The following is a 16999-nucleotide window of genomic DNA, read 5'->3' as shown; positions in this document are numbered from 1 at the left end:
TTAAGATATTAAACGGGGTGTTTAACTGAGATATTGAAGGAGAATGCATAAGGATTGACTCTGTCAGTGTCTTGAGTGGTTACTGTGATTTGTTGCGTTCGTATCTATTTTTATTTTTATTTTCTGTATCTGAATATTTGTTATGCTTTAGCCCAATTAATATTTAAAAACATCCGTTATGTTTGTCAGAATCTTTTAATGCCTACAACGGACCATATTGATGATTACAGTTGAATTGTTGTGATATCTGGTTTCAAATACAGTTTCTGTCTGGTTTATCAGAAACTCATGTCAAACAAGCAGTGGAAAAAATAGCTCTCCTTCCAGAAATTCATGTTGGAGTGCTATTTTTTACGCTGCTTGTTTGACATGAGTTTATGATGAACCAGACAGAAACTGTATTTGAAACCAGACGATCTATATACCTGTCCATTGTACTACATAGGTTGATTTCCTTAATTAACAATTTGAAAGAAGAGAGTCAAAAATGTCAAAAACAAAATTTTGTCGCAACATTTACTGATTTCAAAAACAATTCTTAATTTCGTCCTCAGTTCGTTTTCCAATAACATCTTTCTTTTAATCTCGATCATCATATCCCTATTCGATACTACGTCATAGGGACAATAAATAGTAATAATAATTAAGAAATTAATAGAATAATTTGTCATAGGGCTTTGATGCATCATAACAGTCCAGAGTCCAGACCTTCCTGAATCTCGTGTGTAGGATGTTTTATAGGAGGCTTGAAATCTGCAGTTCATTCATTTGTTAAAGCATTCAAGCCAACAGCCATTGCATAGGCCATATGAATTTTGCAAAATAATCCGGCGTCTTGATTTTTAAAAGAAAATGCTATATCGCGTTGTATTTAGGTCTGAAAATCCTTACAAAACGTAACACGATCTGATGTTTTATTGTGAAATGTTACATGAAATAGCGTTCAGGACTTAAAAACGCTAAATGAACTGGTGTTTAGAAGTGAAAAATGGATGAACACTGCACCATTTAGCATTTTAGATTGTAAAATGATATTTTAAATCATTTGTAAAATGATATTTTAAATCATTTTATGCAATAGTGATATTTGGGGACTTATCCCTGAAAAAAGTAATAGATTGGTCCAACACCTCAATCTTTTGGACGATGGTATGGTTAAAAAATTGATGTGTTAACTGTAAAAAAAAAAAAAAAAAAAAGCAACAGCAGCGCAAGCCATTATTGTAGCAGATGATAATCACTTAGTTTGCCAACAGATGTGTAAAGAATTTACAAGGGACCAATTTATTACAGATGTTATGCTTATACCCATGTATAGTTTTGATATGGTATTGGGGTACCGATGAGAGATTTTCTAGTACAGGTGGTGAGTGCAACCAAACTACACTGATTTCTCCAAGTCCATAGCAACCGCCACAGCTTACAGAGTTGCAAGATAAATTTAAGACTATATTTGAAGAGCATGTCAGCCCTTTTGCTTCTTTCCAAGGATGGATGAATCATGTTTTCAAACCCTACCTGAGAATGTATGTCTTGATATTCTCTGATGATATATTGGTTTAGGAGGGTCACCCTTGGGCTTTTATTAATAGATCCCTAAGCCCCATGTGGCAGAAGTTGTGTGTGTATGAAAATGAATTGCTTGTAATTATGTTTGTTGTCCAGAAGGGGGAATAGTATGTTTCTGATAACAATTTTGTTATGAGAACAGATCAAAAGAGCTTAAAGTAGTTATTACAGCAAAAAATCTCTAAACCTTTTCAACAATTTTAGTTGTCTAGGCTAATGGGCTTTAATTATGAAACAAATGACAAATGTGGGGTGGAGATTGCAGAAGCTGATGCCTTTCAAGAGTAGAACGACCACAAATCTTGTATGTGAAAATTTTGGTGGTATCTTCTGACTTGACTTAACAAATTTAAGCTAGTTACCAGCTGAATAGTCAATTGGTCATCTTCGAGGTACCATTTCTCATCTCCAAACTCAGCAACCTGTTACAGGACATGACTGGAAGAATGGTTTATTGAGAAAGCACAATAGATTGGTAGTAGGTCCTATTATGAATTTGAGAGCTAAGATGATCCCTTGGTACCATGCTTCACCTAAAGTTGGTCATTCATGCAGGGATCTAACCATAAAAAGGCTGACACGGGCTTTTCCATGGATAGGGCTCACAAAACAGGCAAGACAAATTATGAGAATGCTAGGAAATGATCACAAATTTATGCCAGAAGGAGAGATGTATTTATTTCTTAAAATTGTGTTAATATCCAATAAAGACTATTATTTTTTTTAACAATAGTGTTGATCTAATAACAAAAAGTCATACGACCGAACAAACAAGAATTGCAATCATCTGTTCTCGTGAAGAGACGGTTAAACAATATTTTGAAGATAATGTATATATAAATACAAGTACCCGCATCATGACTTCTCGTTAAATTACCGACACTCTCTTCATCATGTTGTGATAGAGCTATCGTTTGAGTTATCGACCAGAACTGCGATTACATACAAAATTTCATCATTAAATCAAGACCCCGCTTACAATTAAGAAGCGAAAAACAAAATCCTCACTTGAGAGAAGAGAAGACAAATAAAAATAAACTAAAAACAAATCAAAACAAAGAAACTTAAATCTAATAGTCGAAGTCACAAGATAGACGATTAACTCCTCAATCTGATAAGCTCCATTTGAATCGAATAACAAAATAAATCAAAAGCTCTAATGATATATATATATATATATAGGGTCCTGCTCCAATACAAACTACTAAAATACAAACTAAATACAAACCAACGCAGATTAAGTAGAATGGTAAGGGTTTTGGGACCGGGGATGGACCCCGAGATGGGCCTAGACGGGGTCTAAGTGGGGCCTAGTAGGGTTGGGGCGGGGCCTAGTGGGACCATGGTGGGGCCAAGTTTTGGCTCTTAAGGCTGTCTGGAGCCAGTCCAGGGCCTGTGAGGAGCCATGGCAAGGCCCTAGCGGGCCCCGGGTGGATTAAGTGGGGGCGAGGGTGGGCCCTAGGTGGGTGATGACATATAGGGGGTGGGTGATGACATATAGGGGTGGGTGATGACATATAGGGGGTGGGTGATGTCATTTAGGTATAGTTTATCTTGGTTTGTATTTTAGTTTTTATTTTAGTGGTTTGTATTTGAATAGTTGCCTATATATATATATATATATATATATATATATGGTAGCACTCCATAGCATGCCCTATTATATGGAGTTACGTAGCACACCATTATAAATATATACATAATATATATTTTGATATATTTTTTATGAAATATAATTGCAAATTTTGATTATTAAACCGAAAACGAAGTTATACAATTTTTTTTATTCCAAAGATAATCTAAAATTATGCAATATCTTAACATGATTCTATAGCAGAATAATAATCATCCAGAATTATTCTGTCGTAGAATCAGTTTCGAAAATATACCTTTTTTCATCAAATTTTAAGTGTTAAATTACTTAAAATAGACATATTTTATAGTATTATATATTAGAATCACGTTTTATATGTATTCTATAACAGAATTTATAATAAAATTGATGATTTATAGTGGCGCGATATGTAACTCCATATAAGGAGTCCCTCTCTGGAATGTTGGCCTATATATATATAGGCAAGTGATCAAATAGAAACCAATCTTATTCTAGAAACTAGAAACCACTCCTTCGATCACTGTTTATAATTACAGAAATCACTAGTTTGTATGTTGTTACTATTTTATATAGTAAATTCATCAGTTTTTATTTTTAATAATTGAGAAAATTTACTTAAGATTGATATTGGTGGTCGATTATTGATGATCAATTATAATTGTAGGCGGTCCATGATGGTAGCAAATGATGGGATGAGGTGTGTGGTGATGTTAGATAATCATTAGTAGTGGCAAGTTATGATGATAAATGATGATAGGTAAATCATGGTTGCAAGTGACGACGGCAGCAGTGGAATGAGTTGATAATAATGCCAGGAGTTTCATCAATGTAGTATGATTGAAGATGATGATGATATACGTTGTATGTATGTTTATTTATATATCTATATTTGTCAGATTTTGCATATATAAGATAGTGATGTCTGATGTACAAAAAAGTGATTTATGTAGTTAAGAATAATGATGAAAAACTGGTTAGGGACTAGTTTCCAGTTTTTAGACTAATTTAGATTCTAGTGGAGTAAGCCCCTATATATATATATCTAGGAAAACAAACCAAATTCTAATCAAAAGGATATAAATTCTTTCCCAAAGAGAAAGATTATTAAAAGAAATAAATCAGAAAAAATAAATAAAAAAGTTTGGAAGTAAAAGTCGATGGAAGCTGCTGATAATGGAAACAGCTACTTAAGAATAGAAAGAAGTTTAGCGTCTGTATAATATGGTGTTTCATAAAGACTATTAAAATCGAATAATATAAATTGGTATACCAAAATTGTCAAATTAAGGTGTAAAATACATATTCGTATATAATTAAATTTGTAGAGAAGAATCTATTTTACATTATCATAGTAATATAAATAGTTATTATTATTTGCTTGATAAAATGTTTTATTGATAATGTGGTATATTTATTTCGGTCTTTCTAATGTGTGACCAAGGGCACACAATAATCACTAAATTTTATAAAAATAGTCTATTCTGATCGGTGGAGTTGATGTGAATGCAGGGGGACCATTATCATTAATTACTCATCCACCAATCAAAAGGAACTATTTTTCTTGGAGTTAGAGACTATTGTGTGCCATTCGACACACCATAGAAAATCCCTATTTATTTATGCATGCATTTTGTAACTTTGTATCTACTACATTAACATTCTCTTAAAATTTACTCCCTCCGTCCCTCTGATTTCTATACACTTTCCTTTTCGGGATGTCCCATTCAATTCTATACATTTCAAAACTTTCCTAAAATAGTAAATTTTTATAATATAAAAATCCCACTCATCCACTAACTTCATCTATTTTTCTAAATCTGTCACTTAAATATTATATTAATGGGTCCCACCACTTTACCTACTTTTCTTTCTCTTTCTTATTACTTTACATTACTTTATACACTTTTCTTAGTCTCCGTGCCCGATACAAATGTATACATCTAAATGAGACGGAGGGAGTACATTAGTTGTCAAAACTACGATTTTTTTAATAAAAACTGTGAATTCTTTTAAAAAATATAATTTTAATTGTTTTCGAAATAATGATATAATTTATTACGATTTCTATTATATATTCTAGGGCTCGGGTTTTAGAGAGTAAAACTGAGAGCAGCGATGGACGAAGAGGAGCACGAAGTGTACGGTGGCGAAATTCCGGAGATGGAAGCTGACGTGGACCTTCATCATGCTGACGTCGACATGTCAACTGCTGTTGACGACGACGCCGTTAAGGTACTTTTAATAAACCCTAATTTCTAGAATTGCGTCTTCCTGCGTGTAATTGTGTGTATATCTGTGTGTAATTGTGCGTATATGTGTATAGGATTTGGATGAGATGAAGAAGAGATTGAAGGAGATGGAAGAGGAAGCTGCTGCGCTTAGAGAGATGCAAGCTAAAGTCGAAAAAGAGATGGGAGCTGTTCAAGGTTGTGTTTATGATCTTTATATATTTTGTTAGGGTTTTGTGTGTTTTTATTAGTGTTTCGATGTTTGCGCATAGTGATTTTGTTGATCGGGTGATTTAATTTTTGATATGTTTGTCGGTAGCCTGTGAATTGAGTTAAAGTGTGATCGGGTGATTTAATTTTGATATGTTTGTCAGTAGCCTGGGAATTGAGTATGTTATTAGTTAAAGTGTGCGTTTTCGTGAGTGTAGTATGCAGTGATTTTGGTGATTTATGGATTAAATTTTCGAGATGTTTGTTAAGACATGATGAATTTGGGGAAACATGGTTTAGTTGTTGTGCATTGTTTGGAAATTTTTGATGTGTGGAATTCGATTAAACAAATATATTTGATCTTATCTCCTGTTAGTAAGTATTTCAATCTGTCTAACCCATTCATTATTGGGTCAATAAAGAAATATTAATTCTTTATTTTACTGGAAATTTAATTGTTCTTTTAGAAGTGGCCAAGGCCTTTAAGTTAACTGGAAGGCTAAATCTGTGTATCGTGCTGAATTTGTGTAGCACGAGCACCTATAATTTTTTCTATATTTGTTAGGCTTTTGTGTGTTTCTATTGTTTTTGTGTGTTTGATGTTTGCGCATATTCATTTTGTTGATTGGATTTGATTTTTGATATTTTTGTCAATAGATTGTAAATTGTTAAATTTTGTGTTTTAATGACTGTACATAGTAATTATGTTGATTTAGGGATTTGATTTTTGAAATGTTTGTTAAGACATTGTGAATTTTTGGGGAAAATAGTTTAATTGTTGAATATATATGTCAGGTTTGATGCGTGGAATTTAATTCAACTATATAAGATATTTAATATGATCTCCTGTGTTTCAATCTGCTTTACCCATTTATTAGCTCAATAAAGAATATCAATTCTCCCTTCTGTTGTGAAGTTACCTGTTCTTTCAGAAGTGCCCAAGACCTTGAGGTCAACAGGAAGGCTAAATTTGTGTGGCGTGCTTATATGTTATTGCGTTCCCTCATTTTAAAATCCGTGTTCTGTATTGAAGATTGGATTGCTAGTAGTCCATCTATGGTTATTTACACTTCTGTTACTTTTTGGGCTAATAGATTCGAAACTCAAGTCTGTATGGTCAAAAGTGCTGCGGTATCAATTTGAGCTTCCAGCTCTTCCAAAATCTTAGAGTGTTTGGAGGGATTTAATATGCATGCCATGTGTATACATTAATAGCGACAACTGAAATTTCATTGATTGTTGATAAGTATGATAATAATGTGGTTTGTTAAAAGCATCATCATCAGTATGGAAGTCTATCATTATAATTTATGAATTATGTTAGTTTATAGGATGAAATTACTTCAAACTTCATAGTTTATACTTCATAATGAGTTTTTCTAAAATTGGAGGCTTTTTGTGAGTCCTGTGACCTGTGCTCACTGTTTTTTGCTGAGAATTTTTTGCTGACAAGATCATTGCTTCTCTCCAGCAGATCCTGCCAATGCAGCTGCTACCCAGGCAAGCAGGGAAGAGGTGGATTCACGCTCCATATACGTTGGGAACGTAAGAATCAAAACTTTAATTTATATTACGTGGAAACGATGTAGGTTTAAATCAAAATAAGTATTAGTTACGTTCTTACCGCATAAATGATTGTCTGAAATTCCTGATATGCTTATCATGTACTTTTGGTTATAGGTTATTTTTTTCTTTTAATCTTAAAGGTGAATTATGAGTAATTAGACTCTACAAAATTTGACAAAAGAAAGATGTTTAGGTTCAGTAGTTCAGATGGGATTGACTGGTTTCAGTTAAGTCCTGGTATAGACCATGTGAAAAATTGTCTTAGCTGATGTAGGATCAATCTTTTTGTTGCTGCCTTGGTGTAGTTATCCAAAATGTCTGAGGGTTTGTACCTTTTAGATCTTAGCCAGAGCAGAATAGACTTCTGTACTTTTAGTTCTGTGTTGGAGGTTGTGCTTATTTTTGGGGCTTCCTTTGGATGTCTTTACCTTGTTTATTTCCACAGTTTTTCTCAACCTAGAAGTGAGGGTTCTCAATTATAGAGATGATGGGATCAGTCAAGGAACTCAGGCCTCTTTTTAAAAACAACAAAATCTAGGCAATTTTTATGGGTGGGCTCGGAAAATTGAAGGACTCGTTAAATTTTGAGGGAAAATTATAGGCAACATTCGTTCTCGTTTTTGCCATTTGGATTGTTCTTTTGGCATTGCATCAAAGATATCATGTGGTTACTATATTGTTAAAGGATTTAGGACTTGTAAAGGCAGTTTTAGAAATATTTCTTAAGGGATATAAATTAACTCTTTATTTTGTGTATTTCTGTGTGTATATATATTGGACAAGTTATGATGTGTATGTTTTAACCTTTGTCTCATTTTTTTTCTGGGTTTAGAGGATAACTATTATGAAAGTTCTGTTGGACTATGTTGTAAATTTAGCTCTTTTTATAAGCTGTATTTGGCTTTGGAAGTGGGGATATCGTGTTTCCAAGGTTGTGAGAGTTGACTTGTTATCTTGCTATGGTCGCAGGGCATTCCATATCTCGAATATCACTGGAATTTTTACCCTGAATGTTGACAGCTGATGGATGATGTTTACTTTTTCTTTATTAGAACGAATAGATGTATATTATGTACCTTCTTGGTTATTTTTCTTGAGAGAAAATAGAAAAGAAAAGAAGGGGGAAAAAGAGACACTAGTCGAGGAAAAATAAAAAAAACCCCAAAAAAAAAGAGAGAGGATATTCGATATGAGAACCTCTTGGTAAAAAAAAAAAAAAAAAAAACTAGAAGTGCAAAAAAAGAAAAGAAAAAAAGAGAAAGACAGTGTGATAGATAGTCCAAATTAGAGATGAGTGCTTACATAATATGTAAGAAAGCTTCGAACATCAGTTTCCTTGTCAAAGTTGCAAGTGAACGTAACTTTTGCATTCTATTCAAACCTCATACCAGCAGAGGTTGAAATTGAGTAGGCGGGCTGCTGCTATATTGACTAGTGACTTAGAAGCAGCAAATCATTTGATGCCCAAGCTTGCATGTTGCTGCTGGAGAATGGACCTTCATGCCTCAGTGGTTCTAGTTATTGAGCCATATGTGGTGAGGGTTTTTAATCGCATATTTGTATGTAGCCTAAAAGTTTACTTCTTTCACTATTTTGCCTAAGCCTGGAGTAAAGTCAGGTACTGAATACGAGTATTGGTCGTTATGAAGTAACACACATGAGATTAGGAGTCATGCTAATGTCCTTGCTTTTTATATATTTGTTTGTTTTTCACTGTTTTTGCTTTCCTCTATAGAAGATATATAAATTTCAAATCAACTCGTCACAAGTAACCACTTATCATATTAGCAAACTATTGTTCCAATTTCCTGATATATCTTGACCAAATTTTGCATTCAGTGTTCACTGTATCTTGCCTTACTCTCTCTTTAATCCTTGCTTCTTTAGCCTCAGTCATTAGAGATAGCGCTCAGTTTTCATAGTCAGCCAATAGGTCATTATTTGTTGGTGAAACATAGTGAAATTTTTCCATAATATAAACCTTAGGTTGCAGACGTGCACAAGGTTTAATCTGACTGAACTAGCATGATAAAAGTCCAGCTCTGAGGGGGAGAAGCTTGTCCTTGTGATGGGTGTTTCACATGGAAAGTATATTAGTAGGTACTGATGCAGCATTCAAGATAATTCCGAAGCTGCAAACTTATAATTAATGGTCCGATTGTTGACAAAGTCTGGAAAGTTGAGTTGCTAAGTAAATGAACAGAATAAGTGGAGGGACCACAGTGAGTGTAATATTGGTGCTCATTTTGCTATTAAATATATGTAAGATAAAAGTTGTACTAATGTTACTGTTTAAGAATATTTTCTTCGGTGTTGAACATATACAGATTGTTTGGGAGAAATTTCTGGGACGGAGCTCCACTGAGTGTGTTCCAACATACCAGATATCTAATTTATCTGTGCTGATAAAAAAGTAGATGGATAAATAGACTATTATGTCTGTTAGATGGATCCATTTGATAGCTTTATATTTTGACATTTTCCTGCAGGTTGATTATGCATGCACACCTGAAGAAGTCCAGCAGCATTTTCAATCATGCGGGACAGTGAACAGGGTGACTATTCTGACAGATAAGTTTGGGCAGCCCAAGGGTTTTGCATATGTTGAATTTGTTGAAGCAGAAGCTGTTCAAGAGGCTCTGTCCCTGACGGAATCAGAACTTCATGGCCGTCAATTGAAGGTACTATAGTTGTTATTAAGCTGAACAAACTAGACTAGCCATACTGATATTAATGACTTAATTAGTTCGGTTCATTTTTTTTTTTAAATCTGGCAAAAGCGCAAGTCCATAGAAAGCTTAAATTAAAGGGTGATAATTCTAATATTTTTGTTTCAATTTTCATTCTATTTTAGAGATAGAAGTTTTTGTTTATGAACTGAATCTCAGTCGGGAACTTAAATGCCATGGTTCAATATGCGTGCAGGTGATGGCTAAAAGAACAAATGTCCCTGGGATGAAGCAGTACCGAGGCAGACGTTTTAACCCATACATGGGTTACAGATCTAGAAGGCCATATGTACCACCTTATTTCTACTCTCCGTACGGATATGGGTAAAGTTTTTCAATATTACCATCACCCTCTTAAATCCTTAAAAGTAGCATTTAGAGTTAGATAAGTAACCTGTCTCCACTTGTGCAGGAAGGTTCCCAGGTTCAGGAGACCAATGCGCTACATGCCTTACTACTGAAATGCTGTACGCATCCTGTTGCAGTAAATGATGAGAAGCAGCTATAATAATATATCAAAACTTTGTTACGGTTTAACAATGAGACTTGTATCTAAATTATCTGCTTGTGATGTTACTGTAGCTGAGAGTCTTCCTTTTATGTCAATGCTTTTACTTTAAGAGGCTGGTCTAAATCCCTATCAGTGACACGCTTTTATTTAAGTATTGTGGTTTACTCAGTGCTTGATATCTCATCGTTTGATATTTAGTTATTTTTTATTTTAAAAAATATTTTGACGCCTGTGTTTTATCGTTGTTTTTTTACTGTTAAGGTCTTCAAGTACTTATCTTGGAGAGCACAGTTAAGGTCTATGTAAATCTTACTACTCATATGAGCGGTACCGACAGGAACCAGAAAACGAGTAGTTTTGTGTGAATGCATCAATGGTTGTCCTAATGTTGTAAGGATTCTATCATCTTTTTGTGCCCATCAATCAAATTATCGGAAGAGCCTGTTCATTGAAATAGAAAATTTAGGAAGAATTTGGTTGGAATAAAATTCCAGCATTAAACAATTTATTTGCGTTGTAGTAGCAATAGTTTGTTGCTCCACTCCTGATAGTAGAATTGCTTCAATAGTGCTTTCCTTTGATGCTTCAAGTGTGCTTACTTTTAATGCTTCTAATATGTTTTTGTTTCTTTAATGTGGGCGAGATGTTTCTTCGACTTTTTTGTTTAGCTAAAATTTAAGTACGAAAAATATTTACACTTGATAGAAAATATGCCGTCTTATGTTCATACTCAACAACAGACCATAATGGACTGAAAATTTAATATATATGTGATTTCATGTTTTTTTTTTCCTGATTGTACAATGTGATTTGGGAATTGACCCCAAATTGTCATCGTACCTGACCAGCTACAATCATGTTAATATCCAATTACAAAGCAGCATTGTCGACAAGGAAACTCCACACTCAGAAAGCAAGAAAAACACAATGACCATGCAAAATGCTGAAGGCATTAATAATTTGTGAAACAATAACACATAGATGTCTGTTTTGGCAAGGAAACAGAAGATGTGGTACCACAAAAGAGGCAGGGGAGGGAAGGCAAAAAGGACCCATCCAAGATTCTTCAAACAGATGAAATATATGTTAAATATATGTACAGTGTGACTGTAACCTTTTTGTCCATTCAAATTATCATACTATTATCTTAAAGATCTGCTGAGTTTCAGAAATATTATCCCTTCCCATGTGACCCTTATATAAAATCATTTTCACTTTGAGACACCCATTTTGTCCCTTGTGCAATTGTGTTACTCTACTGTGACATGCCTTCTACCTAAAACTCACCTTCCCTCTGTTACTGTGCATCTGGTAACCACTTAGTTTTGGTACTGTATTTATTTGCTGCCCAGCTGAATATATGACATGCCTTTTATCTTAAAATATCTTAAAAGATGGGGTTCTAAAAATCGAGAATCGAAATAATCAATTGACCTATCGATTTAGGATTTATTAGAGATTTTTTCAATAAATCGGGGATGTTTAGTGTAGTCAGTAAAGTGATAAAGTGGGTGTTTGGCAACATGAGCTTATGGCTTATTTACAAAAGAAGTGGGCTTCAACTTTTTCTGGAGTGTTTGGCTAGCAATTAGAAGCACTTAAAAAGGTGCTTGAGAAGCCAGAAAAATAAGCTAGAAAAGCTAGCTTTTTTTTGATTTCAAGCTTCTTTGTAACTTATAAGTTACGGGTATCCAAACACTTTTTGAAACTTATAAGTCTAAACCAACTTTTCATTTATAATACACTTCTTTACTTTAAGCAATAAGTCACTTCTTTTAAGCACAGCCAAACAGCCCCAAAATATATTTTAAAAATTAATCGGGAATTTTTTAATAAGTCGGAGATCGTTCTTTATAACAGAAAAAAGGGTCCACATATAAATTATCAACATAAAAAAAATTTAATCTCAAATCTATTTTTTGTAAATAACAAACTCCCAATTATATGTTTTTATGTGGAATGTCACATACAGATTGTCAATCCTTTATTCCCCTTTTCACATTATTGCCTGATGTTTCTATACAAAATTTCAAGCTCTTGTGTCCCCTTTTCACATTGTTTTTGGTCCCTTGTGTCTTTCAAATTATTGCATATTGTGACACAATTTTCCAATTCCTAGAGCCCCTTTCACATATTTACAGTTTACAAGACAGCTTCTACTTTTATTTTTCATTATTCACATAATTTCTTTAACATAGCTTCAAAGCAAATTAAAGCAAAATCTCAGATTCAGACCCTCTTATTGCATCACAATGTAAAATCTCGAATTAAAAAGTGATAAATATACATCAACTGGTTAAAATCCCTCATTAACACAATAATTTTTTTTTAAAAAAAAAAATAGCTAGACATCCTAAAAAAAAGTGTGGTGGGCTAGAATGATATTTTCAACTTTCTTTTACTTAATTTACAAATATTTCTTATATAAAGGTCCCTATTCTCCTAGGTTTTGTAAGTTTGAATCCAGGGATAACATTTATATCTCCTTGGAAATGTGTGGTGTGGCAAAAAGATTCCACCTATCATTTCACTCTTCCTATCACTCTGCTGAATCTGACCCCTCTTCTTTTTCTTATTTTACACTTTAGTGCTTAGAGTATAAATGAAGCAACTCACATTTATACTCCTCCCTCTACACATCCAACCTCTCATCAAGATACTGAAAGTCAAAGTTACAATTTTTAATCAACCATTTGTTTTTTACTGCAGTATGTAATATTGATGTTCATTACAAAGCACTTGCAAGATACAAGATACAAAGGTTACAACTCCATTATGTACATCTTTGAAGCATATCAAACTTGAAAGCAGAAGTTGATGACATAAAATGAACATACATACAAACTCTTCTTACAAAATTCTCATACAGAATGATGTGACCACAGGATTTTGAAACTTGATGTTGCATTTGTTTCAAAGAGATGAAGTCAGATCATATTATGTGAAAATTTTGTATGATGGTTTTATTTATTTGTCGAATTCTCCATACCTCCCAACAGGAAACAGCAGCTCAATGCAGATATATATAGTAATAGGAACCTCAGAACTCTAGATGAAAACTTCTGATCACTTTAAACAGAGAAAGTTTAGGGGGATTGAGGCCAATCATATCCAGCATCCTCGGCATCAGGACCGTCGTAGAACCACATTTCCACATCCTCGATACTTTGTTCGTCTTCTGAAAATCCATCTGATACCGTTTCGTCGGAGTAATCATCCATATCACCAGCCACGAAATCCCATGCCAAATATCCAGAAGAACCAGAGTAATCAGAGCAAGCATCCCAGCCATTAACCTCATGACAATAATCGACGACAAGGGGTCCAAGCACCTTTAAACCTTGGTAGGATTTGATGTATTTCTCATCAAGATTCACGTTCCAACATCCTCGAACATCCAATAATTCAAGCAGCCTACAGTTTGTTAGTATCTCCATTACACTTTGTGTACTGACAAGTAGATAGGCAATCTCAAGGTGCTTCAGTTTAGGCATTGTGGCAGCAATGGCTAGAGCCTCGTCATCTTGAGAGATCTTTCCTATCACCTCAAGTGGATGCATTATACGTCGCAATGTACTGAGGAATTTACAGTGCTTCCCAATTTCCTCTAGACCTGTAGCTCCGATATTTATGCAGTAACTCAAATCTAAGGAAGTGATTGTAGAGAACAGCCCAGCAACTTGTTTGACAATGGGATCACTTATTGAACTTCTTGAGGTCCGTAAAGTCTGTAGGGACTTGGCACTACCAACAAATGCAGATAGAAATGCATAAACAATAACCTCAAAAGCAACAATGCTCAAAGAACACATTTGTATTATATATCAATAGTCTTTTATTGCGCTTTGAGGGTACAACACATAAGTGGTTTGATCAGATTGCTAAATAGAGCATTGAATTTATAATTACCACATCTCAAGCTTATTTTATTCTCCAATGTGTAAATAAGCAATGGGTTGAACAAAAGAGGGAGTTTCTAGTTCATCAATTAGTCATTAAATAAGATATTGTGTAAAGCAGAGTTTCAAGTTCAACAATAGGCATACAATGAAACTGTAATGTAAATTCTAAAATGAACTTCCAAATTTAATCTATAATGATCCGTAAAAAGTAGCAATTCAGTCAGCTTAGTATTATTGGGATGATAATTTATAGCAAGGAGTGATTTTTTATGTACTTACTGGGCTGCGATGAAGGAAAACATCTGGTCACTGGATAGGCCAGAAACACAGAGTTTGCGCAGTGAACCACAACTTCGTATGATAAGCATTTGAAGCATTCTATCGATGTTTTCAGGCCGCTGATATCGACTCCATTCTTCAATATCAATCTCTTGCCAGCAGTAAGGCCCCATGACTGCTCTTCCCCATGATCTGCAAACCCTTGGGACAACAGTTAGCACTTCTTGAATCGAAAGATTTTTAAAGATTAGCCCAAGTGCGTCGGGTAACAGTTCATCCCAACATCTAAGATTGCCTCCTTCCTCCATTTAGTCCTCTTCTTTCTTGATTCTTTTTTTCTGCCAAACATAGAAATCTGAGAAATTGCATTTAGAAATAGAATAAATCAGCCAATTAAAGATCAAGAAGCTTAATGGAATCACATCTTAAAAAGACACATCAATCTTACAATATTCTGATACCAGGACCTAAGAAATTGAAATATTAACCAAAAGACCTTTTCAGAAAGTCTTGCATACCATAGAAAGGAATCAACTTTTATAATTATTTATCTAAGAGCAGGTAGAAAGAGTGTTTGTGTGTGTGAGTGTGTGTTGGGGGGTGGGGATGGTAGGTGGTGTCATTACATTCATACAGTAAAAGAAAGCCACAAAATGCAACTAGTGATGCCATGAAAATGACAGTGATTTCAATTCTGATGCTTTTAAACATAAACAAATCTCTAATCACAAACCAAACAGAGAAAAACCAAAAAAAATGAACAGAGAACCAACACTAAAACATTACAATTACCAAATAAAGCAGGCATCATAAAAAGATTAAACCTTTCACACTGGTGCACACAATTAAACAAACCTGGATCCCCATCAAGAAACATCACAATAACACCCAAACAACCCACAAATTCACACATTTAACACTCAAAATCAAAGCTTGCAACACAGATCAAATGAATTACACTAAATCAAGAAATACCCAGATGAGAAGTGCTTCAAGAAACATAACAAGTACAGCACAGCCTTAATATTTTCAGTCCCATCAATGTAAAAAAGACTGCAACTTCAAGAACCAAGAAAAAGAAACAAGATAGAGAAAATGAAGAAAGATGGGTGAATTAAATGCTCCACAGTAAAGAGATTTGTAGAGAGATGAGAAATATCTGAAGCATGGCAGTCAAATAAATTGATGACCATTAATGTAATTGAATGCATCTTGCATAAAATTTGTCAAAAAGATAAATTTAAGCCAGCCCATTAACCACCTCAAGCCAATAACAAAAAAAACAAACACATATACTTACAAGAAAGATAAGTATACTTACAAGGATTCTTGATGAAAAGAGAGTAGATAATATTTGTATGTATATATGTATGTAAGTATATACTAGTAGAAGTTTGAAGAAGAAGAGAAAGACATGTTGGGAGAGATGAATGAGTTGAAAGTAGAAGTGAAGTGGTAAGATACTTGTAGTACTAAATTTAGTGTTAAAGAAGGACGTGTGTGACTTCTGTATTTTTGTATCTACTTCAATACATACTTCATCTGTATGTCACCTTTTGTACTAGCTTCACATTTTTTCTCGTTTTCTTGAAAACAATTATTTTTGATGAACATGGTATTATTGTTTCAAGCATCAAGCATGTGAGTATTTTCTTTTTCAGTTTTAGCAACAGATTATCTAGATATACAGGTTTATGTTGAATAACCATATTTGAGTCTAGAGATACAGGTTTATGTTGAATAACCATATTTGAGTGATTTTGGTGGGATGCTAAAAGTGTTACAATTGAAAAACAGTTATAACTAATATTTTTTGGATCCGTTTCATTGAATTATATAAATTTGTGACGAAATTTTCCACATTTATTTTTGAAATAAAATTTTAATATATAATTTTTATTCAAAAACAAAAAATAAGTTAAAAATAATTATAGAATTCTATTTCATAGATGTTTTAAAATATAAAAAAGGTATAATAATGGACGGTGAGGAGGAAGTATGTACTTAATTGTTAATCACTAGTATATCTTGCATAATTTATTATTGTTAATTAAATTTAAGATATGTAATACTATGATTTGTTTGAGAACATGAATTTAATTTGAAATTCTGTATTATGTCAAATGTCATATTTCGATTTTAAAAAAATATTGAATTTAAAATTTTATTTGAAATTCATGTCATTCAAATACTAGTATAAAACTGTGAATTTGAAATAACATCTTAAATGATATCATTTAAAACTTAAAACTTAAAATAAAATACATATTCTCAAACAAAATTTTAATAAATATGAAGTCAGAGTTCGATTTCCGAATTCACGAGCCTAATCACCCGATAAATATTATGCAGGCTCGTTCTTAATTCAGTTACATTTTTTTATCATTATA

General features: G+C 33.5%; 2 protein-coding genes across 9 annotated transcripts; one reads left to right on the top strand and one right to left on the bottom strand.

Moving 5' to 3' along the window:
• Positions 1-5256: 5256 nt before the first annotated feature.
• Positions 5257-10654, top strand: LOC108205414 (polyadenylate-binding protein 2). 3 transcript variants are annotated; one of them, XM_017375360.2, is made up of 6 exons: positions 5257-5416; positions 5508-5610; positions 7097-7167; positions 9678-9869; positions 10114-10241; positions 10330-10654. In XM_017375360.2, exons 1-6 carry the CDS (start codon positions 5300-5302, stop codon positions 10376-10378), a joined length of 660 nt encoding a protein of 219 aa, XP_017230849.1. In that variant the 5' UTR covers positions 5257-5299; the 3' UTR covers positions 10379-10654. The 3 variants fall into 3 exon arrangements, with proteins under 3 accessions (XP_017230849.1, XP_017230848.1, XP_017230852.1); XM_017375359.2 differs by having other exon boundaries at positions 7094-7167; XM_017375363.2 differs by lacking the exons at positions 5257-5416; positions 5508-5610; positions 7097-7167 and adding an exon at positions 8504-8723 and having other exon boundaries at positions 10330-10596.
• A 2452-nt stretch (positions 10655-13106) lies between these two features.
• LOC108214414 (F-box protein FBW2) lies at positions 13107-16135 on the bottom strand. Of its 6 annotated transcripts, none has more exons than XM_017386437.2 (3): positions 15931-16135; positions 14610-14964; positions 13107-14172 (listed from the first exon to the last, which is right to left on the bottom strand). In XM_017386437.2, the coding sequence occupies exons 2-3, from the start codon at positions 14915-14917 to the stop codon at positions 13515-13517; spliced, it is 966 nt and encodes a 321-aa protein (XP_017241926.1). In that variant the 5' UTR covers positions 14918-14964; positions 15931-16135; the 3' UTR covers positions 13107-13514. The 6 variants fall into 6 exon arrangements, with proteins under 6 accessions (XP_017241926.1, XP_017241984.1, XP_017242143.1 ...); XM_017386495.2 differs by having other exon boundaries at positions 14610-14947; positions 15931-16127; XM_017386654.2 differs by lacking the exon at positions 15931-16135 and adding an exon at positions 15585-15873 and having other exon boundaries at positions 14610-14947.
• Positions 16136-16999: the final 864 nt, after the last annotated feature.

The sequence above is a fragment of the Daucus carota genome, chromosome 1 (assembly GCF_001625215.2).
Source record: "Daucus carota subsp. sativus chromosome 1, DH1 v3.0, whole genome shotgun sequence".
In the NCBI taxonomy this organism is placed as follows: domain Eukaryota; kingdom Viridiplantae; phylum Streptophyta; class Magnoliopsida; order Apiales; family Apiaceae; genus Daucus; species Daucus carota.
This window is presented reverse-complemented; position numbering and strand designations above follow the sequence as displayed.

Coding starts and splice junctions, on each gene's coding strand:
- LOC108205414 (XM_017375359.2), top strand. CDS start 5,300: ATGGACGAAGAGGAGCACGAAGTGTACGGTGGCGAAATTCCGGAGATG. Junction 5,417..5,507: donor TTGACGACGACGCCGTTAAG/GTACTTTTAATA, acceptor ATATGTGTATAG/GATTTGGATGAGATGAAGAA. Junction 10,242..10,329: donor TACTCTCCGTACGGATATGG/GTAAAGTTTTTC, acceptor CCACTTGTGCAG/GAAGGTTCCCAGGTTCAGGA.
- LOC108214414 (XM_017386437.2), bottom strand. CDS start 14,917: ATGGAGGAAGGAGGCAATCTTAGATGTTGGGATGAACTGTTACCCGAC. Junction 14,173..14,609: donor TTTTCCTTCATCGCAGCCCA/GTAAGTACATAA, acceptor ATTTGTTGGTAG/TGCCAAGTCCCTACAGACTT.